The sequence below is a fragment of the Plecotus auritus genome, assembly GCF_963455305.1.
Source record: "Plecotus auritus genome assembly, chromosome: 1".
Classification (NCBI taxonomy): Eukaryota; Metazoa; Chordata; class Mammalia; order Chiroptera; family Vespertilionidae; genus Plecotus; species Plecotus auritus.
Window position 1 is genome coordinate 34,379,290 of NC_137770.1, and position 25,755 is coordinate 34,405,044.

General features: G+C 44.2%; 1 protein-coding gene across 1 annotated transcript in view; it reads right to left on the reverse strand.

Moving 5' to 3' along the window:
- Positions 1-763: 763 nt before the first annotated feature.
- Positions 764-25,755, reverse strand: part of MTHFD1 (methylenetetrahydrofolate dehydrogenase, cyclohydrolase and formyltetrahydrofolate synthetase 1) — a 62,663-nt gene continuing 37,671 nt past the window's right edge. Inside the window, exons 16-28 of the mRNA XM_080656308.1 lie at positions 22,582-22,684; positions 18,827-18,903; positions 18,102-18,242; positions 16,552-16,620; positions 16,187-16,298; positions 15,938-16,077; positions 13,286-13,327; positions 10,562-10,662; positions 9,560-9,737; positions 7,058-7,165; positions 6,367-6,519; positions 3,395-3,488; positions 764-2,136 (exon numbers count right to left, since the gene is read on the reverse strand). Coding sequence (XP_080512434.1) covers positions 3,399-3,488; positions 6,367-6,519; positions 7,058-7,165; positions 9,560-9,737; positions 10,562-10,662; positions 13,286-13,327; positions 15,938-16,077; positions 16,187-16,298; positions 16,552-16,620; positions 18,102-18,242; positions 18,827-18,903; positions 22,582-22,684 — 1,314 coding nt within the window. The 3' untranslated portion in view covers positions 764-2,136; positions 3,395-3,398. The remainder of the gene's footprint in view (positions 2,137-3,394; positions 3,489-6,366; positions 6,520-7,057; positions 7,166-9,559; positions 9,738-10,561; positions 10,663-13,285; positions 13,328-15,937; positions 16,078-16,186; positions 16,299-16,551; positions 16,621-18,101; positions 18,243-18,826; positions 18,904-22,581; positions 22,685-25,755) is intronic.

Consider the following 25,755-nt stretch of genomic DNA (forward strand, 5'->3'; position numbering starts at 1 on the left):
CCAAGGTACATGCCCTTGACCGGAATCGAACCTGGGACCCTTGAGTCCTTAGGCCAATGCTCTATCCACTGAGCCAAACTGGTGAGGGCGATTCTTTATTTAAAATACTAGAGGCCCGGTGCACGAATTCATGCACAGGTGGGGTCTGGCCAGCCTGCCCCAATCTGGCCGATCGGGCCAGGCCAGCTGGGGAAAGGAGATGTGGGAGGTTGGCAGGCCAACCCCACCCGCGATCAGGTGGGGGGGAGGGCGACTGGGGCGGGGCCAGCCATGGGAGGGGCCACTGGCGGTTGGCTGGCCGGCCCCACCCCCTGGCCGAACTCCAGGTCAAACTCCTGGTCAAGGGGACAATTTGCATATTAGCCTTTCATTATATAGGATATTTTTTATTTTTTTCAGAGAGGAAGGTAGAGGGAGAGAGAGAGATAGAAACATCAATGATGAGAGAATCATGTCCCACAGTGGGAATCGAACTGTGACCTCCTGGTTCATAGGTCGATGCTCAACCACTAAGCCATGCCAGCTAGGCTGTACCACCATTTTTTTTTTTTTAATATATTTTATTGATATTTTACAGAGAGGAAGGGAGAGGGATAGAGAGCTAGAAACATCGATGAGAGAGAAACATCGATCAGCTGCCTCCTGCACACCTCCCACTGGGGATGTGCCCGCAACCAAGGTACATGCCCTTGACCGGAATCGAACCCGGGACCCTTCAGTCCGCAGGCCGACGCTCTATCCACTGAGCCAAACCGGTTTCGGCTGTACCACCATTTTTTATTTGGACTATAAAACATTGAATTACAACACTGATGTGAACCTAGGGGATTAAAATAATAAAACCAAGGACCCCAGGAAAAATACTGCTCTGCCAACACGTGAAGATGCAGTACCTTCTGGAAGGATCTAATGCAGGAAGGCAAGGGGGGAAAGGGAGGAAAAAATGGGAGAGGAAGAAGAGATAGAAGATAAAAAACAAGAGAAGGAAAAACATTTGAGCAAAAAAATGTTCTGTGGGTAGTAGAGCTCAGGTACATTGTAAAAGCTCAATACACATTTGCTGAACCAATAAAGCAAAAAGGGCTAACCTACAGTTAGCACCGCATGCCAGCCTTGAGGACTCTAGAAATAAGCCGTGCTGACACTGAGACAGAAATGAGAATTCCAAGGAAGTTCAGGACAAAAGCCTGTATAAGCAATATTTTTCAGGGTAAAGGTGTGGCTCAATGGTTGAGTGTTGATTCATGAACCAGGAGGTCACGATTTGATTCCTCCTCAGGGCACATGCATGGGTTGAAGGCTTGATCCCTGGTAGGGGGTGTGCAGGAGATAGCTGATCAATGATTCTTTCTCATCATTGATGTTTCTCTCTCCCTCTCTCTGAAACCAATAAAAATATATTTTAAAAAAGAAACATAGAAAGATATGATAAAAAGGTACGTCCTCTACACCCTGATCCTCCTGATATATGCCCTCTCAGAAATATGCAAGCATGCACCATTTTCCCCTTTAAACAAAGAAGTATCATAAAGTACATATTCCAAGCTGCTTCTTTAGTCCCAGTGTATGCTGGACAAACAATCTCACACAGGATGGCAGAGATTGCAGCAGTCTGTTAATGCTGCAGTTTTTATTTATTTATTTATGTTTTAATATTTTATTGATTTTTTACAGAGAGGAAGGGGGAGAGATAGAGAGTTAGAAATATCAATGACAGAGAAACATTGATCAGCTGCCTCCTGCACACTCCCCACTGGGGATGTGCCCGCAACCAAAGGTACATGCCCTTGACCGGAATCGAACCTGGGACCTTCCAGTCCACAGGCCGATGCTCTATCCACTGAGCCAAACCGGTCAGGGCAATGCTGCAGTTTATATTTAAACACAAAGATAGTAAAATCATTTTCTTTTATCCTGTGAAATTTCAGTAAATAGAAATGTGCATGCTTTATGTTAACTTAGACATGATGATAGGAATTAAGACCAAAGAAGGGCTTTGGGGGAAACTCCCACTATTTCTTTCAGAAGATCTTTGAGGCAGGGGCTGACTTCTCTCGGTTTCCCCACACTCCTGCCCGTAGGCCTGAATACACACACTGGCCTAACTTGCAAAGTAGCTTCTTGAAGATGGACAATCTGGAAGGAAAAAATAACAAGAAACAGGAATGAATATTTTCTCTAACTGCTGAAATGTTTCCTCTTCCCTTCCACACTACACCATCACCCTCTCGCACTACCAAATCTGTTATCATTTACGTCTTTTCCCACAGCTCCTGGAGGGCCAGCCCAAAGACCTGAAAACAACGCACGGCATTTACATTATGGCTATGTGAGCACCGTGCCGGGCCAGACCAGGCATGAGCCAGGATGACCTTTCCAACGTCACACCTGCCTCCTGAGGAATGTGTTCCCCCAGCATCAAGCACAGCCTCTCCTCCATGGAAGCAGTTGTTTCTGTAAGGAACCATCTGTACGGTTGCTCAGGTGAGGACTATGGTTCGCATGAGCCCTTGATACCCTTGTCTTTTCTAGCTCTTCCTGATCTTTCTCAGGCCTCCCTCCTCCTGTTTCACATTGGACTGGTAACTCGAGGTCACTTGCACTTCATTACTGTCTAGATCAGGATTCAGTTTTCTGAGAACCAAGTCTTCTTTTTTCTTGGTTTATTCCTCATTTTGTTGGAGTACAAGGTTAAATCCCTTCCTAAGAGGAGATATGGGGTCGGGGAACTTATATGTGTCTGAAACATCTGGATAGATTTGGTAGGGTGTCTTTCCCTGTGAACTTGGAGGGTATTCCTCCACTGTCTAACAGCCTCTTACTGCTGCTAAGACAGGTTGGTTCAGTCTAATTCTCATTTTTTCATAGGCAGGCCTTTCTCTGGAGAAGGATTTTTGGGATTTTCATCATTGATGCTTTTGAAATTAAACTGGATGTGTCTAGGGATGGCTCATTCATTGTGATGAGTACTTGGGGCCTTTCACTTAAGACCCAAGAACTGCATGGTTGTTTCCTTCTCTTTTCTACTCTCGAGGACATTTACTCAACTCTTAGCTGCTCTATTCAGAGTACAGACCTCAGCTGCTCCTGTCCCATCAACCCGGAACCCAGAGTCTCCTGGGCTCCAGCAGAGGAGGCCTAACTTCCGCTGCAGTCCCTCCTTAGTTCAAGAGGTGGCGGCTTTCCCCCCTCACTGCCAACCTGTGATATCTATGCTCTTCCTCCAAAAATGTGTTGAAATATAAATGCTTCATTCATTGGTTACTGCCAACTCTCATTACTGCCCCCTCTCCCTTCAGCAATGTCTGAAATGACATCACTTTAGTTGGAGTCCTATAATTCATATGTATGCCTCATAAAGAAAATGGCAACACTCTCACCAGAAACAACTTACCTGTTTAGAACAGCCCGTTCACCTGCTCGGTTTCAGGGTCCAAATCAATGTCATAGAAACAGGGCCGGGTAGGGAGTCCAGGCATTGTGCTCATCTAGATGTGAAATAGCATTCCAAATATACTTGGTGATTTTTCCCCATGTTTCCCTCAGATAGAAAACCCAAGGCACAAAGACAGAATATGATTTTATAGTTGTCAACAAGGTGGTACTCCTCTTGTTAACACATTAAAAATAAAGTCACTGCTCCTGAGTAACCTCAGAGAGAAACCCTCAGATCCCTCAGCAAACCAAATGTCAGGCCTCCCTCTCCTCTTCCATACTGACAGTTGCAACAAGAAGTAGCAGGTGCTGAGGAGGCTAAGGAGTCAGTTACTCACCTCCTCCGCCCTCAATTCACAAGACCAAAAGGAGGTACAGGCTTGTTCACTTTTACATTTTGTTTTAATTAAATTTGCATAGATACCCATATTATTTTTGCTACTGCAACACATCATTAGAAATTAGTATCCTTTAACTTGGGCCAAGACATTTTTCTACATAATGTACATGGTTTTACAACTACTATTCTTAAAAATATATATATTGATTTCAGAGAGGAATGGAGAGGGAGAGAAATAGAAACATCAATGATGAGAGAGAATTATGGATCGGCTGCCTACTGCACGCCTCCCACTGGGGATTGAGCCCACAACCCAGGCATATGCCCCGCGTGGGAATCGAACCATGACCTCCTGGTTCATAGGTCGATGCTCAACTGCTGAGCCACACCAGCTGGGCTACAACCACTATTTTTACTTGTTCAAATTGGCCTTTTAAGACTGAACCGGTAATGCTTATGGCTAATATTTGCACTTGCTTCTTTTCTAAAGACTTGGCTTTGAGAAACATCTACTTATGTGCAAATTCATAAGGCTTATAAGCGAAAACTCAATATATTTTATCTATAACAATGTTCTATATAATGAATACACACAGGTTCCAAATAAGATCCAGACAGGAAATAGTTTAAGTTGAACTTCTATGACTTAACTATAAAAATGTCATAGAATAGGATAAGTCACCTTCTGTGACACAAAACATCTACACTTTAGAAAACTTAATTCTGACATGCGAATGCCAATCCATACTCCCTAGAACAGCGGTCACCAACTGGTGGTCCGCGGGCCACTGGTGGTCCGTGAGGTCTGAAAGGTTGGCGACTGCTGCCCTAGAACATACTATAGGGATCTGATGTCGGTCTCTATTCTCAGATTCTATAAGAGATAAGCCACTGCTGGGTGTGGGGAAAGAAGAGGAAGGAAGGGATGGGTCCTGAGACCTGGAAGAAAAGCCTGGAGATGGCATTATAAAGACAAAGGACTTGTGCCATTGATGCAGACATGGATGAGCATGTTGGCAGAAGATGCTAAAGATAGTCCCCAAAACAGTGATAAAGATTCTCAGTATTTTTACTCTTATCCAAAGAAGATTTTGCCCCCTCCACATGGGTCATATTGATACTCAGAAAATTTTAAAAATGAAGATTATATGAACTTAGACATAAAATTCTGAAAAGAAACCACCACACCTTGAATTAATACATAAAATACTCAGATCCTGAGTCCTGTTCAGGCTGCAACAGCAATTAGGAGGCGTTAAGAATAGTGCTCATCTAGGTTATGCCACTTAGGTTATGTGCAGAAATGTCTGGGTCCAAGCTGGCTTCTAATGCGAGAGCTTGTTCTAGATGACAGAGTCTTGAGCTGGGCAGGGTGAGTTTCTCTCTGAACTACAGGCAAACTCACTGGCCTGACCACTTCCAGTGTTGCTTTCCTGGTTAGTCACCCACTGCCCGCACACATCATCGTGACAATACGGACTGCAGCTACTGCTCTCTCAGCCGGCAGCTGCAGACAATTTCTCTAGAAAGGACACGTTTATGCAATATTCAAGGTGCTGGGCAAAGGGTTATCATTCCTATGAAAAAGGAATTTCTACAAACCCCAAGGACTGATGAAGATGAACATCAGGACACAGCCAAGCCTCCTGCTCCCTGCAAGGCTGGGGGAGCACTGGGGTGCAGGCACTTGCCCGACCCACACTGAGAGCTGAGAGGAGCAGGGTCACATCTTTAATAACAAGCCCACGACCAAAATCAGCAGAGCTCCAAACAGGATTCGGCTTTAGTGTTACATACTTTCGACTCTATAATGCCACCTTCTAACACTTTCTCACTGTATGAAAAAGATAATATAGTTCCAAAAGGAGGTCTATTGATTTCCTTTTCATTGTGGATGAAGTGAGTTTAATATTTCAATCCTGTGTGCAGGTAAGTGCAATCTGCCGATACAGGATTTAAGGGGGAAACCTGGGCACGGGATCAATGCTAACCCTGGGACAAAGTTAGTTCAAGCTGTGACTATGCCCTTAAGCACTTTTCCTCCTTTAATATGCATAAAATCCACAGGAAGGCATTTGATAATTCATCTTGAAGTGTAAATAAGTAACCTCAGCTTTCACATCTATAGGATTCATTCACATTTTAAGGAGGAAATTCTTTACTTAAAAACTATGAACTGCCCAAATTTCAGGCATAAGCTCGAGGCCTGTCAAGGAGACCCCGCAGGTGCAGAGCCTCTGTCCCTGCCTCATAGCTGTTGGGAGCACTGACTTAACCTGTGAAAGGTTAAACTCCCAATGAATGTCAGTTGTGCTTATAAACAAGCTCTATCACAGCCCATCCACTAGGCCCATCCTGGATTCAGTCAAGGTCACACTGCCACTGGGAAACAGAACTGTTATTCAGCACAAGTAGTCATGCGTCATCCTTGAACTGACACCAGAGGGTCCACAGCAAAAGGATTAATCCTTAACAGGCCTGACTCGGACTATCTCCTCAGCAATGAACTCTGCTCATTTGGCATCTGCCTGCTGGCTTCACATTCAGTTTAAGACGAGAAGCACCCCTCTCTGCTTGCAGCACTCACTTACCGTTCCAACCAGGGGGTACAGAAAACCAGCCCCGACGCTGGCACGGATGTCACGAATGGGCAGGACGAAGCCGGTAGGCACACCTTTTTGCTCTGGATTATGAGACAAGGACAGGTGTGTTTTGGCCATGCAGATAGGCAGATGCCCAAAGCCCTGGGGAAACAAGGGAACAGAAGCGGGGCAAATGAAAAGCTGACACGGCGAGAAAGAGCATTTGGGCGTGCTGGTGTGGATGCTTCAATTTATTTGAAACATTTCATTTCAACTCGCCTTATATCCATCTCCACCTCGCTGCCCTCTAGCTTAGTAAAAAAAAAAGTTGCTGTTGCTGGGGGGGGCGGGGTGGGGAGAGAAAATCTGTTAGGTGAGGGGAGTGAGTACTCAGCCATATTCCAAAAGTGAGTATTTTCATCTATATAGCCAATACAACTCAAGGCCAGCTCTCAATATTTTAGTAAGACATTCCACAATTCCTCATGGCTCTGCCACACACTTATATACCCAACCTGTGGTAATAAAGAACTTGGGGCTGGGTCACCTAATGCAAACTCACTACTTCAGAGCAGCAAAGGCTGCTGCCCAGAGGAAGGAAAGCAGTGGGTGCTTGGCGGGCTGGGAGAACTCCAGGATTCTTGACTGCAAGGCCTGCTTTATAAACAGTTGAAAGAACAAAACAACCGGACATCTCTACCTGCTTCGTGTAGACTTCTGCCTTGTGCTGAGCCTCAGGGAGCAATTCAATGTCATCTGCCCCATAGATCTTCTGTGCGATGATCCTGATTTTATCCGCAACGGGGAGCTAATAGAAAGAAAAGAGGGGGAGACCATCACAGGAACATGATCCCATTCCAGGTCAGAGTTCCTACAAGGGCCAGATGTTTTTATATACAGATACAGATATGCAAATAGTTTGAGGTTTATTGGGTTAGAACATTTTCTTTTAATGCCAAGCCCCAGATTTTATAAGTGGAAAATGTCCCACAGAGGTAGTTTCTCTCTCTTTAGGATCTCACTAGGTACATCACAAACAATATTGATGACTACCCAAGAATAATTACTTCTTCGTAAGTGAAAAATAACGTTCTATGACTGGAAAGCAGTCTCCTGTCAAAGCTGACCTGGGATACTGTTTATGAAATAAAACAACCGATATCCATCCACATAACTCCCAGTTTGCATATGAGAAGTAGATGCTATTCTTAATATAACATATTGATTGGTAATTGCTGTTACTTAGAAATAGTTTAAAAAAACAACCTGGTGACTTCTATGATGAATCTGAAGTGGGAACAGTGTGGAAGGCTGTGCCCGCCATGGCACCTGAAGCAGAGTGCAGTGGTCGGAGGCCAGGGGTCTAACTAGTGAGGGCCTGGCCCTGCTGGTTATCCACAACAGGGCTCCTGGCTTCTCACATGCTGCCCAGGGGAGGAATCACAGCAAACAGCAAAAGAACTGGGAAGGAAAGCTACTCAGAGGTAACTTGGATGAGCAAATTACTAAAATTAGTCAATTTATCTGACTCTACTCCCTAGCAACTAAAGCTAAGAGAATGCATTGGGTGAATTTTATTTTTTTGAAAGGAATAATAATCTATAAAAAAAAAGTTCCCTTTTGAACTAAACAGTGATAATTTATGAAAGGGCTTTGCATAATGGATAGGAATAAAGTAATTCAGTTATGGCTTATAAAGATGCAACAGTGCCCTAACCAATTTGGCTCAGTGGATAGAGCGTTGGCCTGCAGACTGAAGGGTCCAGGTTTGATTCCGGTCAAGGGCATGTACCTTGGGTGTGGGCACATCCCCAGTAGGGGGTGTGCAGGAGGCAGCTGATCGATGTTTCTCCCTCATCAATGTTTCTAACTCTCTATCCCTCTCCCTTCCTTTCTGTAAAAAATCAATAGAAAATATATTAAAAAAATAAAAAAATAAAGATGCAACAGAGATTAGTTTCATATGCATCTTGTGATTGGGCTCTATGTGCCAAGGCACATTTAGAACTTCTCAAGCAAGGGTGATTTAAGACCAACAGATGTGGAATAAGACAAAAAGTGGCAGCCTCCTGTTTTTCAGACAAAGTTCCGAGCAGAAATGGGTTATAAGGAAGCAGGTCTCCTGCTCGCCTTCAAGGGGTCCCTAACAGTAGGTACTGCAAATGGGGCTTAGAGAGGATGCCTATAAAAGCTTTGCATGTGTGTTCATTGGTTGAATAGATTTTTAAACCCGTCTGTGAAACTAAAGCTCCATAGGAAAATGTCCGCGTCCACAGGGCAGTGTTAATTAACTGCCAGTGTATTATTATCTATGCAAGAGGCACAGAGAAACAAAAGAATGTTAAAACTCAAGAGTAATAGGGCTTCTTCCTTCGACCTTTGGAAATAACCTTTTATGGCTTTTTTTTATGTCCATTTTTGAAAGTCTATGATTATCTTTTAAAAACCAAGCCAAGAACCCGCTTAGAGAATACAAGCAGAATTAGCTACCACATCCATCCCAAGTTCCTAATGAAGTTCCTGGTTGTGGGCATACCACTTAATGTCCAATCACATCCTGAAATACATGAAAACAAAATACAACTCTATAACATAAACAACCTTTCTCTGAACTAACTTTACACTTTATTGCACACAGAATAAGCAGTTGCTTCTGCTTGGGCCAGACATCATATAGTTTACTCATTGATGGAAAAAATGCTAAAGCCTGCTGGGGTGCGTGGTTTTGCACCTGAAGGCTTCTCTGAACTTGAGGCAGCTCTGTACCAGGAAGTGAGCTTAGCAACACACTACTTGCCCCAATTACTGGGAAGCGGTTGGCAAACTTATCTGAGCCCTGCTGTAGTCCCGTGTCAACTTGCCCTAATATGGTTGGTGCCTTGGGTTAAAGGCTGTCGTGAATTACACTCTTATATATGACCCTTCCTCCTGCCAGCAGAGGAACTGTGCTGTGAGCCTTTCCAAAAGCTAGGATGTGAGCCAACCTCCCGGGGCCTTCTTGCCTGGACCCTTATTCTGTGTATAGGCAGCAATATGAGTTGGTAAGAAAGCTGTCTAGAGTTGAGGGTCCAGGCTGTGTAACTCATCTACATGGGAATCAGACCCACAAGGTTGAAGCTGTTAAACACAGGCTCTGAACAGAGCTAGCCACACAGAAACCTCACTGTGCTTTTTGGGTTTTTGCATAGAGCAAGTAACCCACCTTGAGGTCATACAGGAGCCGGAAGCTGCTGGGTGCCTGAGCTGCTTTCTGGACGGCCTGAGCCAGGGCTAGGGCCCCCTTGCCCCCTTCTGCCCAGTGAGTACACTTCACGGCGTCGAAAGCCCCATGTTCTTTGGCGAGGCGGCTGACGAGGTCCAGTTCGGTCTCTGTATCTGTCCTGAAAAGGAGCACTTCATGTTAAGAGCATTGACAATGCCCAAGGAGGACAGAATCTCTCTTGTTTTTGCCATTAAAGCCCATGTGAATTACCTGCTGATAAAGGGACATTAATCAAGTAATGCTGCTTGGGTCTGAATCCCAGCTTCCACGATTTACTACGGAGGTGACTTTCGGCCAGTTGCTTAAGCTTTATGTGCCTGGATTCCACGTGGGTAAAGTGGGAGTAATCACAGCACTTATTTCATTTGGGATGTCATGAGGTTGAGATGTCAAAGTACCCAGACCACTCCAGGTATATCATAGGAATCAATATGTAATCGCTTTAAAAATATTTTGCTTCCCATTCTGCTGTGATTAGGCCATTATAACAAGACCAAAAACAGCATTGCAATATTTACACAACCCACCAAGTCCTCTCTCTCAGGAACACTTCCAGCTCAATACGTTCGACTCTTTGTCATTACGACATCCCACCAGGCTCAGAGAAATAATGCAACTCTGCAGGGCTATGACCTCCTGCTGGCTCAAAAGGCCTCTGGACACCAAACAGAACATTTAACATCAGGCCTATGTGTTACCTGCTTCACCTGGTGGAGAGAAGGGGACCCACAGGAGCCAAATCTGAGCCTGGACCCTCAGTGGGTGAGGTGACGAGTTCACTGTGCCGTGTGCGGTGCCCATCAGAGCGCAGGCTCCTTTAATGGCCCCTGAAGCACAGCTTAACAACCAAGAGGAGTAACTGAATCAAAAGAGAGCTAAAAGCTCCAGGAGACGTTTTCTGACCAGTTCCCACCGTCCCCTGGGCCCTGGCACTGCACTTACTTGAATGCATTCACAGCCACCACTACTGGGACTCCAAACATTCTGGCATTTTCAATTTGTTTTTTCAAGTTACTGAAGCCTTTTTCAACCAGCTCCAGGTCCTGTAAGAGCAACAGTGAAGGTGTTGGTCCTTCCGTGAGGTCAGAGAGAGCACAGCTGAAGACGGCTCCAGGTTCTTCTTAAAGGAGAACCTGTCTCCTCAAGCCAGAGCCACTCACTGTGGGGACAAGCTGAGAGCGCAGGTCAGCTGACGCACCTCCCACCACAGCGAGTGTGCACTGAGGAGCCTCTAACGTTAACATGGAGTGGAGTGGTGCTTGTGTCTTGGCTGTCCTGGAAACACAGACAGCTTTATCTGCTGTCATCACACCATATCCCAACAGCACACTTGCTGTTTGAAGGGAATCAGATGCCCTTAAATAAATTATGTTTATAACCCCTGTTTGTAGATTTTTATGTACTCATATGATATAATGGCACACACTAACTCTACGCAGTGTTGCACAGACCCTTCCATCAGAAGACAGAGCCTAGCACAGTGCCTGGTATTTACTGTACCGCTGCTATGAGTACTTGAGGTAGTCAGGGATGCTATCACAGAGGTTTTAATGAACTTAACCATGAACTTTACTGGGGGCAACAGAAAATAAGATGAATGCCATTTTTTTTTTTTTTTAAAGTTTGGTGAGTAGAAGCTTTTCTTTTTTTAAATATCTTTATTGACTTTTTAAAGAGAGGAAGGGAGAGGGAGAGTTAGAAACATTGATGAGAGAGAAACACCAATCAGCTGCCTCCTGCACATCCCCTACTGGGGATGTGCCCGCAACCAAGGTACATGCCCTTGACCGGAATTGAACCCGGGACCCTTGAGTCCGCAGGCAGACGCTCTATCCACTGAGCCAATCCGGCCAGGGCTAGATGAATGCCATTTTTAAGAACCAAGTAACATGTAATTTAAAGGGAAGAAATTAAGGAAACATATGTTTAAATATGGAAACATATGTTTAAATATGTTTCCTGCAGCATTGAAAAACTGCAAGTAACACAAACTTTTTTTCATAGGGGATTTATAATATACACACAATAAATGTTTATCATGGAGATGTTATGAGAAATGAGATAATCTATATTACATGGAACCTGTAAAAAGTGTATTTAGTTGCAAAGAAATGTACTAAGTTGCAAAGCAATGGAGGGAGAACTTAATTCCATTTTTGGACAAATACAAAAATATATGTATATATCATGAAGTTTGTTTTAATGTTGAGAAATATATAGAAAACCATTAAGAAGATTCAAGTTACATGTTACATTCTTATACTGTTTAATTTTTAAACAAAGGGTATGATACTAACATAAACTTAAAAATACATAAATATTTAAAAAATATAGAATAGTCATATATAAAGCGATATACACTGGGTCATGAGCAAAACCCAGCAGTAATAGCTCTGGGTTTGGGGATTCCATGAAACAGCAGAAAAAAATAGGTAAGGTAAAAGTATAAAACATCTGAGATCTTATAATCATGATTTGTGTTTTTCCTTTAATAACTAAAAACCAAGATTAGGATTACTTGATATTCTAAAAAGCACTGCTAATTCTTTACCTCCAGTCACATGAAAACCAATTAATATGTAAGACTGATTGAGAACAGTTTTAAAAAAGTGGAATTTCTTAAATAAAGATACCAGCTGGGCCAGTTAGGGGCAGTCATTCTAATCAGACACAGGGAAGGCGGTGGGGTGGCAGTGGGGCCAGAACCGTGAATTGTACTCCCACGCATGAGTCAGACAAATGACCATAAAAGGCAAATCAAATCATAGCTCAGAAGACAGGCAGACTCAAGGCACTGACAATTCTTTTCTAGCTGCTTTTGAAATACTTCATTTGGAGCCTAAACAGTGACCTGTATTGCTTTGGATAATTTAAGTTTCCAAAAAAGGCAGAAAATTTGAATTAGTGATAGTGGCTGACCTTACCATCTCGTTCGAGGGTCTCTCTCATAACCACCCCACACTGGCTCTAGAAATGTTTCTTTGGTGGTAAATGACATAAATATGAAAAGGTTCAAGCTCACAATTGTTTGAGCTCCTGCTTGATGCTACAAATCAAATCAGCTTATGGAAATTTTGCCTAGAAAAGTAACCAGGATGCAGAAGAAAAGACATCCCTAAAAAGGTCCCTGTGTTTGCTTCTGATTGGAATGGCATTTGGGAATTCATCTGCCAGTCCAGGGAAGACAAAGAAACTTCCATTAGTCTAGAGCAGGGTTTCTCAACCTCAGCACTTCTAACATTTTGGGCCAAATCATTCCTTGTAGTTGGGGCTGCCCTGTGCATCACTGAAGGATGTTTCGCAGCATCCCTGGCCTCTACCCACTGAATTCCAGTAGCACTCCCCACAAGTTATTATAATAAAATAATGTCTCTCGACATTGTCAAATATCCCCTGGAAATAAAATTGCTCCCAGTTTGAGAAACCACCGCTGATCGAGGGCAGTGGTTTTACTGGTATCCTCTTGGGGCAATTCTGTTTTATGAGGCACTTCTTCCCTACTTCATTTAACCCAATTCTTGGGCACACTGCAGGCCTGGGAGCATTCCTGGGAGCAAGCCTGGGTCAGAGGGATACCCCCACTCATCTCCAAATGAGCCGGTTGAGATATGCTGATTCAGTCTGTGGTGCTTTCTAGGTCAAATAATTAGAAATGATTGGAGTTACCTCCTCTATGTAAGCCTTGGGAAGAGGCAGTCCGGCAGTAACCTGGAAGGAAAGGAAGCAAAGTCAGAGGCATTTTCTATTTACTGTTAAATATCAGCTTAAACTGGTGTGTGCCATGTGTTAAGGCCAGGAGCTGCCGTTTTGGGGCTATAGGACAGTTTAAGGTTGTTTCCTGCCCTAAGGATTTAGGACATATGACCAATCCTACAGCACAGAGCAAAAACGGCTGCTTTGAGAAGAGTGGACCTTTGTGGCCTAAACTTCGGTGGAGAGAAAGGATGCATCGATGGGGGTGAGGAGGGAAGGGAGGATGTAGTCTAGTCAGGGGCAATAACCTCTGAGTGATGCCCACAGCAGAGGGGTGGAAGTGAAGGTTAGAACAGGGAAAAAGGCAGCTGTCAGTCCTCCAACGGCCACCTTGACATGCCCGCCAATGGAGTGTGACAGCCTTGTGCTGGGACCATGAGCTGGTCTGCAGAGCCAACCCACGCCTTTGTGGGTCTGAACTGGGATGCAGGAGCAATACCAACAGGAGGGAAACAACACACACGGGTTCTCTTCCTTGATCACAGCGTACTTAAAGGTCTCAGGATACATAAGCCGTGAAGTTCACTGTTAGAGAGGCATCTGGTGGCCTGGCCCTGCTGCACCCACAGGGATGAGCATGGGGGTGAAGGTGCTGATCCAGGAACTCCACTGTGGGCCAGGGGCAGTGATTAAGAAGCCTTCCGTTTTTCAGCTTGGTCTGCTCCCATTCCTCAGAGACTACGGTGCTCCAACTCCACAAGGGGCCACGAAGAGGTGGGGCTGGAAGCAGGGACCTGAGTCACCTTGTTCTGGCCTTATGTGCAGCCCCACGAGGTAATGTGAGCAGCAGGTCTGGCTCCTTAGCAGAGGTGTGTGTATAAAACACTCCTCAGTGCTGCCCAGGTTAAGGGCCCGGCACAGTTTTTAGACCATGAGATCAGGAGAAAGAAAATGAAGGTGCAAAGTTGTGAGGATGAGTGAAGGGGTGCAAGAGAGAAATGTTGGTTATACTTGGGAAGGAAAAGGGAGTCAGGCCATCCTGCACTGCTAGCAGAAAGGGGTGTCCTGGGCTAGGGGTGCTTTGTACCTTAGAGACAACAAGCAAAACTGGAGAGGCAGGGGGTGTGTTATGGCAGCGGTTCTCACAGTGAGGCCTGGAGACCTAATCCTTCCAGGAGGTCCACAAGGTCAAGACTATTTCCACAATAATTCTAAGATATTATAACCCTTTTCACTCTCTCTCTCTCTCTCTCTCTGAGTATATAATGGACTTTTCCAAAGACTATGGGACATGGGATATCACAAAAGATCAAATGCAGAAGAAGAGAATCTGGCCTTCAACAAAACCAGATACTGAAGAGATCTGAAAAATGTACAATGCCTGAATTTTGTTTTGGAAAATACAGTAACTTTTCATTAAAAAAAAAAAAATTATGTTAATATTAACTCAGCTTTAATTCCTCATATAATAAATATCAATAGATATAACCCACCAAAATAAAAGTTCTTTCAGGCCCTAATTAATTTTTAGGGGTATAAAGAAGTTCTGAGACCAAAAGGCTTGAGAACTGTTGTAGTGGCCATTACACTAAGAAACATTGCTTTTGTTCTGTAGGGGAGGGAGGTCTTCTTTCTCAAGTCAGAGGACCAGCTCCTAGGACAGGAATTGAATTCTTCAAGTGATTTCTGAACACCAGCACCATGTCTTCACATGCAGGCGCTGAAGAAAGGCGCTACAATAACAGAATGTAAGGTGAAATTTCCAACCAATAGAGACTCGAGAAAACACAAAGTTCAGGTTGGAGTTGAAATAACCCAGTCCTAAACTGTTTGCATTACCACAGGCAGTCCCGAGCGAGCGAGCATCTCTACCCTTCTCCCTCTCCCCCCGCCCACTCCAAGATGCTGGTGGTCCCGTCCAGCATGCATCTCTCCAGAAGGGCTGACCTCTCAGCTCAATCGTTTTGTTGGCTGGCTGCCAGTGTCACTCTTTGGAGGAAAATGGGACTGAGATTTTAAAAGAACAGTCTGACCATAAAGGAATTTTTTTGAGGGAATAGCAAGCACATGTCCTTGGGAGGCATTTAGATATTATCAGATGTTTTCCTCAGAAAGGTAGGCCATGACGCCATTTCAGCCCTCTGAAAATGCCGAGAGCTGGTGGTGCCTACGAGTGATAAGAGGCTAGCGCAAGAGCTGCCTGAACATCCCTTGCTTTTGACACCCTATTAACCATGAGGATAAGAGCTGCTTAATGAAGAAACAGGCACAGCCATGCAGCTTCCCTTCAGCCTTCAGATTATTCCTGACAATCAGACTCTTCCTACTCTTTTTTTTGTTTTGTTTTGTTCTGTTAATCCTCACTCAAGGATATTTTTTCCATTGACTTTTAGAGAGAGTGGAAGGGAGGGAGGGAGGGGAGTGGGAGAGGCAAAGAGAGACAGAGAAAGATTGGTTGCCTGTTTGCCTCCCACACGAGTCTCAGCTAGGGCCAGGGATCAAACCTGCAACCCAGGTATGTGCCCTTGACTGGGAATTGAACCCGAGGACTCTTCAGTTTGCAGGCTGATGCTCTAACCACTGAGCAACCGACCAGGGCGGACTCTTCCTACTCATGATCCTCACCGTGGGGCCACCTCCGTGCATTTTAAGAGCCCTGACAGTGGCAACAAGCACCACCACGTGAGGGCGGAGACCGGAATACCGGCATTTGATGTTAAAAAACTTTTCCATTCCAATGTCTGCTCCAAATCCTGCTTCCGTCACTGTAAGTAAGGAGAAAAGCAATGGTAAAAATGCTATCCCAGCTCCCGTGATGTTAAAAACAAACAAAACAAAAAACCATCTATTCACCGACTGTGCAAAAATACTCACCTACAAATCCTTCAGGCCCAACAAGCTTGAGTGCAATGCGGTCTGCAATGATAGAGGAATTTCCGTGTGCGATGTTGGCAAACGGTCCAGCATGAACAAATACTGGAGTGCCCTGTGGAAACCACGGCAGTGAATCTCAATCCTGCTTCAAAACGGATCCCATAGCGAAGAGGAAAGTTAGTTGGAATCCCAAAGAAACACATCCCAAAGAGTTAAATATGAAGCTGCCTCTTTTATGACAGCAATGTCCCAACTGCAACATCGAGGAAGAACGGGGGGAGACGAGCAGGCGGAAAAGTCTGGACTCCCCAAGGAAAGCGTGGACACAGAGAACTGACTCCGGAAGGCGGAGGCGCGCGGCTCACCTCCAGTGTCTGCATGAGGTTGGGCTTGATGGTGTCCTTCATGAGCACGGCCAGCGCTCCACTCACCCCCTGTGAAACAAAGGTGCGACGTGTCGACTCCGACCAGCAAAAAACCAACCTTCTCACCCAAAATTCAGCACTCTTAGGTCTTCCTTTTTTAGCCGTCTTAGATCAATTAGTAGTTCTACCTGAACTAGACCATTCGTTTATTCAGTTATTTATTTTTTTCTGGATATACTCTGAATTTGCCAGTTATTTTAAGCAGAGAGAACAGCTAGAATAAAAATGATATTCACGTGTGATTCTTGGAAAAAGCGTAACTCTGGAAACTAGCATCTCAATCAAGCTCTGTTGCTGATGGACGAGGGGAATCCATTTTAGACTAGTTTACACAAGCAGATGCTAGTTCTTTGGGTACTGAATTATTTGTAACTTTGTGTCTGCGGAGAAGTGGCCACAAACCAAAGTCAATGTTTCCCAAAGCAAAAACTAAGAATTTACCCAGGAATTCAATACGAACTCTTAAATACCAGGCCCCTCTCCTAAGCCCTCCAACCATAGCTGAAAAAACTGGTGATGAAGTAAAATAAAACTATAGACCCCATTTATATTAAATTTTATGAGTTTCTGCTTTGGGTGTAAAAATTTAAAATAGTTTTCTTTTTTTATACATATTAACTGTGAAAAGAGGATGTTAATGTTTCCCCCCAAGGATCTGGTTCATTGGAATGAGTTCATCTGACATATTGCTTGCTTAATCATAGGCCAACCATATTGGTGTATGTCAACACAAACAGACCTTTAAAAAGTTAATCTAGCCCTGGCCCGTGTGGCTCAGTTCATTGAAGCACTGTGCCATGCACCGAAGGGTCGCTGTTTGGATTCCTGATCAGGGCATATGCCTGGGTTATAGGTTCGGTCCCTGGTTGGGGCACATACAACAGACAACCAATTGACGTTTCTCTCTTACATTGATGTTTTTCTCTCTCCCTTCCTCTCTCTAAAGTCAATTTAAGAAATTTAATCTATAAGATCATCTCATTTCAAACCTCATATTATCATGCAGACATTTCAGAAATAAATCTGAAGTAGAGAACTAGCCTTGTAGGATCATCAGATAACTGGATAATGAATTATTTCCAGTGTGTTTATCAGCGTGGATACAGTGGCGGCCAACAAACTCATGACAAGTGGCCTCTGCGTAGGGAGGCATCATGGGGAGAGGCCAGGGTATGACCCCAAGCTCAGCAACTAAGGGCCTCACTTGACTCTGGTGCCCTCTGCAAACTGAAGCCATACAGCCACTTCTGTGAATACTCTCAGGTTGAATATGTTGCTCAAACCATCTGAAACCTATGGTCTATAACTGGAACATACTACCTATTTACTCACCATGAAGCACATTTTATAAATTTCCTAATTAACTTGTCAGCAACAAAATCATCTTAAATTTATTCGTTAATTGCAGCATAATTTTTGTTACTTGGAACTGCCATGACCCTGGGACAAAGGACACAGGTGCATCACTGGCCCAAACGTGGGGTACCCACCAGGTCCTCGGTACTGATGGGCTCCCCTTTCTTGCTGGATGCCACCACCATTTTGCTCAGTCTCTCTCTCATGTCTTCCAGGGAACTGGTGAGGGCCAGGACAGCCATGATTTCACTGGCCACAGAGATATCAAACTGGGTCTTTCGGAAGGAAAGAGACACAACAGGGAAAACTTCGTTAAACCACAACAGTGAATTGCAAAAGTAATCCTTGTTTGCATCCACAGCTTAAACGAAAGCTTAAATGGGTAGAATAACAGTAACACAGAAACAACTTAATGAAAACAGTTCTCCTCAACAGAAAAAAACTGTAATTATTCCAAGACCTTGATTAGTCAAATCTTCAAAATAAATATTCTAATAGGACAATCCTGTGAAAGCAGCTTGTAGTATGGTTTCCCTAAAATACAACACGGAAGCTCTTACACCGAAGAGACATACTGCAAAGTGGCCACAATTTTAATCAATTTGTGCGCACTGATATACACTTGGGTCTCCACCTCCAGCAAAAAATGCCGGGGGGAAAACACACAGGTGACACATAGGATTTACTGCAAAAGCTGTCAGGAGTGCTCAATCCCACACACCTATTCACTTCCATTTTAAAAGGAACAGGCAGAAAAGCACCTGGCAGTACCAGTCGGTGGGAGCGGATGGAGGAGGAAAGAAGGGACAAGGATATGGCTCATTAGAACTAATTTGCTTAGAAAGGAACAAATAGTTACCGTCCGTGTGTAACCTTTCTCCGTTGGAGCCTGTCCAATTGTGATCTTCCTCAGGAATCTATCATTGGTATCCAGCACTACAGTAGAAAGGGAAGACACAGGACAATGTTAGTAAAAGGACCATAAAGCTAAAGGAACCAGCCAAGTTGTAGAGCAACAAGTCCAACTTAATGCCTGTATATTAACATTTGATTTCAAAACTGATGGCAAAGCTAGACTATGGGTTCAAATTAAGACATGATGTACATATACATTAAGTATACAGGAGTTATTTTTAAAGAAAAAAATGTGAACTGGCTTGATTTTATTCTGTCTAGATAACTCAAACAACTAGAAATCTGGAACCTGTTTTAAAGCATATTCGAGCTTACAAGAAAAACAGCAGGCCACAAGTTTTTCAAAAGGCAGAGGTCTATGTTGCTCTGTGGGATGACTCACTGATCTTACACCATCCTGAGAAACAAAAGGGCCATAAACGCAGGGTCAGGCAAATGCCCTTAGAAGCATGCTGGGTAACAGACCTGCTCTTTCCTTCAGCTTACTGAGAAGAATAATCTCCATTCAGATGACAGAATATCTATCCAACTGTATACCCTTGGAAAACATGATGAAGATCAATCAGCTAACTAGTCTTACTTCCGTCTCCCAGGACAAATTACTGGTAACATTTTAGTGTGTTTCCAATTTTGTTTGTTTTTTTGTATGACGCGTCAAACAATAACAAAATACAAAACGGAGACTTGACTTGGGGTGGTGAACACACAATACTAGTGTACAGATGATGTGTTGTGGAATTGTGCACCTGAAACCCATATAATTTTGTTAACCAGTGTCACCCCAATCCTATCTAATAAAAGAATAATATGCAAATCAACCATCACTCCACTACACCCACAAGCCACGCCCACAAGCCAATCAGGAGAGGGTATGCAAATTAACCCAACCAAGATGGCTGCAGCCACGGAGAGAGCAGGAGGGAGGCTTGGGTTTCCCCGGTGATGGAGGAAGCCAAGCTTTCTGCACACCCTGCTGGCCCAGGCCTCCGCTTAAGGCTACAAAGTTTCAATTATAGAAGATAAATAAATCCCAACAAAAATGGTGGCAGCCACAGAGCTGGAGAGAGCAGGAGGCTAGGGTTGCCCCCGGCAATGGAGGAAGCCAAGCTTCTGCAGCCCTGGCTTGCTTTGGCCTCTGCTTAAGGCTATAAAGTTTCAATTATAGAAGACACATAAATCCCAACAGAAATGGCTGCCGCCACGGAGCGAGCAGGAGGCTTGGCTCCACTCCAGGCTACAAAGTTCAATTGTAGAAGATAAATATACCCCAGGTACCAGGGCCTCCGCTTGGGTCGCCAGGGGGTGTGGCCAGCCTGCAAACCACCACAGGCCCCTCGCCCAGGCCACCCCACGCCTCAAGGGAACCCCCACCCTGATCCGGGACACCGTTCAGGGCAAACCAGCTGGCCCCCACCCGTGCACCAGGCCTCTATCCTATCTAATAAAAGAGTAATATGCAGACTGACCATCACTCCAACACACAAGTTGGCTGCCCCCATGTGGTCATAGATCCTGCCCCCATGTGGACACAAGATGGCCACCACAAGATGGCCAGCAGGGAAGGGCAGTTGGGAGGGACCAGGCCAGCAAGGGAGGGCAGTGGTGAGCGATCAGGCCAGCAGGCGAGGGCAGTTGAGAGGGACCAGGCCTGCAAGGGAGGGCAGTTGGGGGCAGTCAAGCCTACAGGGGAGGGCAGTTAGGGGTGACCAGGCTGCAGAGGAGGGAAGTTGAGGGCAAACAGGCTGGCAGGGGAGCAGTTAGACATCAATCAGGCTGGCAGGGGAGTGGTTAGGGGCAATCAGGAAGGCAGGCAGGCGAGCAGTAGGGAAGCCAGCAGTCCTGGATTGTGAGAGCGATGTCCGACTGCCCATTTAGGCCCGATCCCACCGGGCAGTCGGACATCCCTCGAGGGGTCCCAGATTGGAGAGGGTGCAGGCTGGGCTGAGGGACACCCCTCCCCCCCGCCCCATGCACGAATTTCGTGCACCGGGCCTCTAGTAAAATCAATAAAAAGGAAAAAAAAAGGGAACAACAATGCGCTAATTACACTCTAAATGGGTCAAAGAGAAGAGGCATTTTTAAGACACTTGATAACATGCAAAATTATTTTCTATAAAAACTAATAAATACCCAAAGCAGTTTTGTACAGCACGCAGAGGGACACACACTCAAACACCGGCCCCCCGCCGCCACTTGATAAACGAAGGATATAATGTTGTTAAAGCGTATCCTTTTTTTAAAAAAAAAAAAATATATATATAGCCCTGGCTGGTTTGGCTCAGTGGATAGAGCGTCGGCCTGCGGACTGGAGGGTTCCGGGTTCGATTCCGGTCAAGGGCATGTACCTTGGTTGTGGGCACATCCCCAGTGGGGGGTGTGCAGGAGGCAGCTGATCAATGTTTCTCTCTCATCGATGTTTCTAACTCTCTATCCCTCTCCCTTCCTCTCTGTAAAAAATCAATAAAATATATTAAAAAAAAAATATATATATATATAGTGTCAAGTTCCTTGTGTCTAATTTATAAAATAGCCATTAAACAGGTACAATCCATTTCCCCGCCCTGGTTTGCTTTTGCTTTCTTAGAAAACATAAATTAGACACTAAAGCAAAGGAAAAGTGAATGAGATACTGAATTTTCAAAGTGGATCTTTAGCTTATTCCTCATAAAATATACTATCTGTCTAAAGCTATTGAAGCAAAAAAAAAAAGAAACATCCGTGTGTTTTTATATGTTCAGAGTCATCTTAAAAATGCCATTAGCTAGCAACAGTTACTGAGCCAATGAAAATCACAAACAGTCAATAAATTGGCTGTCAGTTGCATTCCGCATGATGATGAAAATTCCTTCCCAGCAGGGATACAGGGTAGATGGATGCACTCTTGGTACAAAATAAAACTTGAAGATGGGCTAGTTGTACATAGAGAAAAGCAACATATGGCAGTGACGCCAGGCAACTCGCTCACTAAATTGCATGTCTGAACCTTGAAGGCTATCTACTTTGTTATAACAGAGTATCATAAAATGAGGTGAAACTGAGTAGGCAAGCTAGGGAGCTACAAGGAAAATCAAGCCGCTTATGCAGGACAAGGGTTCTGAGAATAAAGAGCAACATGATTCAAGAAGTGACTGAACATAATTTCTCTACTTCATGACAGTAAAATTTTTTTCATAAAACTTGCAAAATGTTATTTTTGGTTTATGCATGAACTTCTTTGAAACCACCCTTACTCCAGTCAACACTGAATAGCCAGCAAACGTCCAACTTACCCAAGAAGAGGAGGTTTGAGTACAGCTAATAAGGAGAGAGATGGATGGAGGTGGGCAGAGAAATGAGTAAGTCACAATCTTGGTCATGTTTTAACCATAAAAATATCGCTCTAGCTGGTTTGGCTCAGTGGATAGAGCGTCGGCCTGTGGACTGAAGGGTCCCAGGTTCGATTCCAGTCAAGGGCATGTACCTTGGTTGCGGGCACATCCCCAGTAGGGGGTGTGCAGGAGGCAGCTGATCGATGTTTCTCTCTCATCAATGTTTCTAACTTTCTATCCCTCTCCCTTCCTGTCTGTAAAAATCAATAAAATATATTTTAAAAAAATATATCAATATACAAGCTTCCAGGCTTCACATTTTAACCCTTACAGAGGGAGTGGTGTGTGCAGTATAACCAAAGCAGATGGGGCGTGTTTATGGCTCTTATACCTCTTTGCCAAGTTATGGTTTCCGGATCAATATCCAATCTTGCAAATCTGTTTATCTCTTCATCTGTCAGTGTGGTAGGGTCGGTCTTTTCAATGCCTAGTCTCTGAAGAGGCAGTAAAATTAAAACATAATGTTAAGACAAACTGAACAAAAGCATAATAAATTAAAAAAATTTTTGATTCCCTATCTCCAGATAGGGTCCCCTCTAGGAAATAAAACCATGTTAAATTCAGAAGGGAAAACTATGATCCCTTTTGCTAAGCCTTGATTTACTAGTCACATGTGCACAAAATATTATTAAAATGTCTGGCCCTGGCTGGTTTGGCTCAGTGGACAGAGCATCAGCCCTCGGACTGAAGGGTCCCAGGTTCAAGTCCATTCAAGGGCAAGTACCTCGATTGCAGACAAGATCACGGTCGGAGGTCCTGCAGGGGGCAACCAATCAATGTCTCTCTCTCACACCGATGTTTCTCTGCCCCACACCCTTTCCATTCTCTCTAAAAATCAATGGAAAAATATCCTTGGGTAAGGATTTAAAAATAAATTAACATGTTTGTCCCAATAACTGAGCACCAGAGGCATTTTCCTAAACCTATCCCTAAATAAGCAGTGACCAAGAAGCACTGTGGCTAATTCAATAACCCCAAACACAATGAAAAGAAAAGCAAGGTGCAAAGCTTTTTCAATCAGACAATTGAGCAGCCCAACTAAACACTGAGGTGAGAGAGAAACATCAATTAGTTGCCTCTGTACATACCCTGACCCAGCATTGAACCCACAACCTAAGTAGGCATCCTGACCGGGAATTGAACCTGCAACCTTTAGTGTACAGGACGACACTCCAACCAACTGAACCACCTGGCCAGGGCAAATCCTAGAGCTTTTTAAAGGGTCATTTAAATATTAATCTATTGGCAGTTTTTCCATTTTCATTTGTGTGTGAATTTTTTAATATAAATGTGGGGACATAAAGCATTAATGCTAGTCAAAATGTTTCAGTGAACAAGTTTTAGCAGTTCAACTTTATAACAATATAAATAAACCTTTTAAATTTTTCTGGACAATGCCAGCATTTGGATTTTTAAAAAACAAGTACATTTCTTATTGATGACAACTAAATGGCGTTTGTAGCATTTTTTATCAAACAGTAGATTCCATCCATTCACTGTACTTTTCTGAGTTGTCCTACATGCAAGTACCTGTTTTTAGTATCTGTCTTCTGTGCTGTTCCTGTAAGTTTGCTATTAAAATACAACTGGCCAAGGAGAAACCAAGATGGCGGCATAGGTAAACACCTAAACTGCTGCCTCGTACAACAATATCAAAACTACAACTAAAAGACAAAACGGACACCATCCAGAACTACAGGAAAGCTGGCTGAGTGGAAATTCTACAGCTAGAAGAAAAGAGGAAAGCACATTGAGACTCAGAGGAGCTGCAAAAGGCTGAGGTACAGAGACTTGCACGTGGAGAGGACAGGCGGCTGTGTGCACAGGCGGCTGAGTGCGTGGCTGGCTTTCTAAAGCAGGGGGGAGAAGGAAGCTCCCGACTGCACTGAACTCCAGTCCCGGGCGAGATGCTGGGAAACCAGACTCATTCGGGGGGAATCTGGACTGTGAGGAAAAGAGAAAGCACACTGAGACTCGGGAGCTGTGGAAGGCAGAGGTCAGGAGGTGTGCGCGTGCAAAGAGGACTGACTGCTGAATGCACGGGAGGCTGAGTGTGTGGCTGGCTTTCTAAAGCGGGAGGGAGATGGAAGCTCCCGACTGTGCTGAACTCCAGTTCTGGACAAGTTTCCGGGAACTCTGACTCATTTGGGGAGAAACTGGACTGTCTGGTAGCAGGTGAAACTTGAGGGCGGCTTTCTCTCAGAGGTGCTTGCAGCGATTACCGAGGGACACTGAGACCCAGGGGCCTCATAGGGCAGGGCTGATGGGAAACCAAGGCTGTCTGCTCCACCCTGAGACTCCGCCCCATCCAAGCTGAGCACAGAGGCTTTTGCAATTTTTCAAGTCTTGTCTCATAAGGGTGTCTCCAGCATAGAAGTTCTCCCAGCATAGACACAGCTGATCCTCATAGCCAATTGGCCTGGAGGTCAATTCCTCCCAGTGATACCAACAACAATCAAAACTTAACTACAACAAGGCTGAACACACAGTCTACAAAGGGGTGCATCAAGAGTGTCCACCTCAGGTAATTGGGGAGGCTGAGCCACTGGGCCCTAGAGGACACCTAGCACACAAAGCTACTCTATCAACTCAGGGAAGCAGCGAAAATGCAGAGACAAAGAAAGAGATCACAAATGAAAGAAATGGAGGAAAACAAACGACTGTATATAGAGTTCAAAACCATGGTTATAAGGTTTTTCAAGAATTTCCTAGAAAAGGCCGATAAATTTAGCGAGACTCTAGAGGATATGAAAAAGGACCAACTAGAAATTAAACATACACTGACTGAAATAAAAAATATTATACAGAGACCTAACAGCAGACTAGAGGATCGCAAGAATCAAGTTAAAGAGTTGAAATACAAAGAAGCAAAAAACACTCAACCGAAAAAGCAAAAAGCAAAAAAAAAAATCCAAAAAGTTGAAGATAATGTAAGAAGACTCTGGGACAACTTCAAGCGTACCAACATCAGAATTATGGGGGTGCCAGAAGAAGAGAGAGAGCAAGATACTGAAAACCTATTTGAAGAAATAATGACCGAAAACTTCCCCCACCTGGTGAAAGAAATAGACTTACAACTCCAGGAAGCACACAGAACCCCAAACAAAAGGAATCCAAAGAGGACCACACCAAGACACATCATAATTAAAATGCCAAGAGCAAAAGACAAAGAGAGAATATTAAAAACAGCAAGAGAAAAACAGTGAGTTACCTACAAGGGGGCACCCATACGACTGTCAGCGGATTTCTCAACACAAACTATGCAGGCCAGACGGGAGTGGCAAGAAATATTCAAAGTGATGAATAGCAAGAACCTACAACCAAGATTACTCTACCCAGCAAAGCTATCATTCAGAATGGAAGGTCAGATAAAGAGCTTCACAGATAAGAAAAAGCTAAAGGAGTTCATCACCACCAAACCAGTATTATATGAAATGCTGAAAGGTATTAAGAAGAGGAAAAAAAAAAAGGTAAAGATAAAAATGATGAACAACAAATACATGTC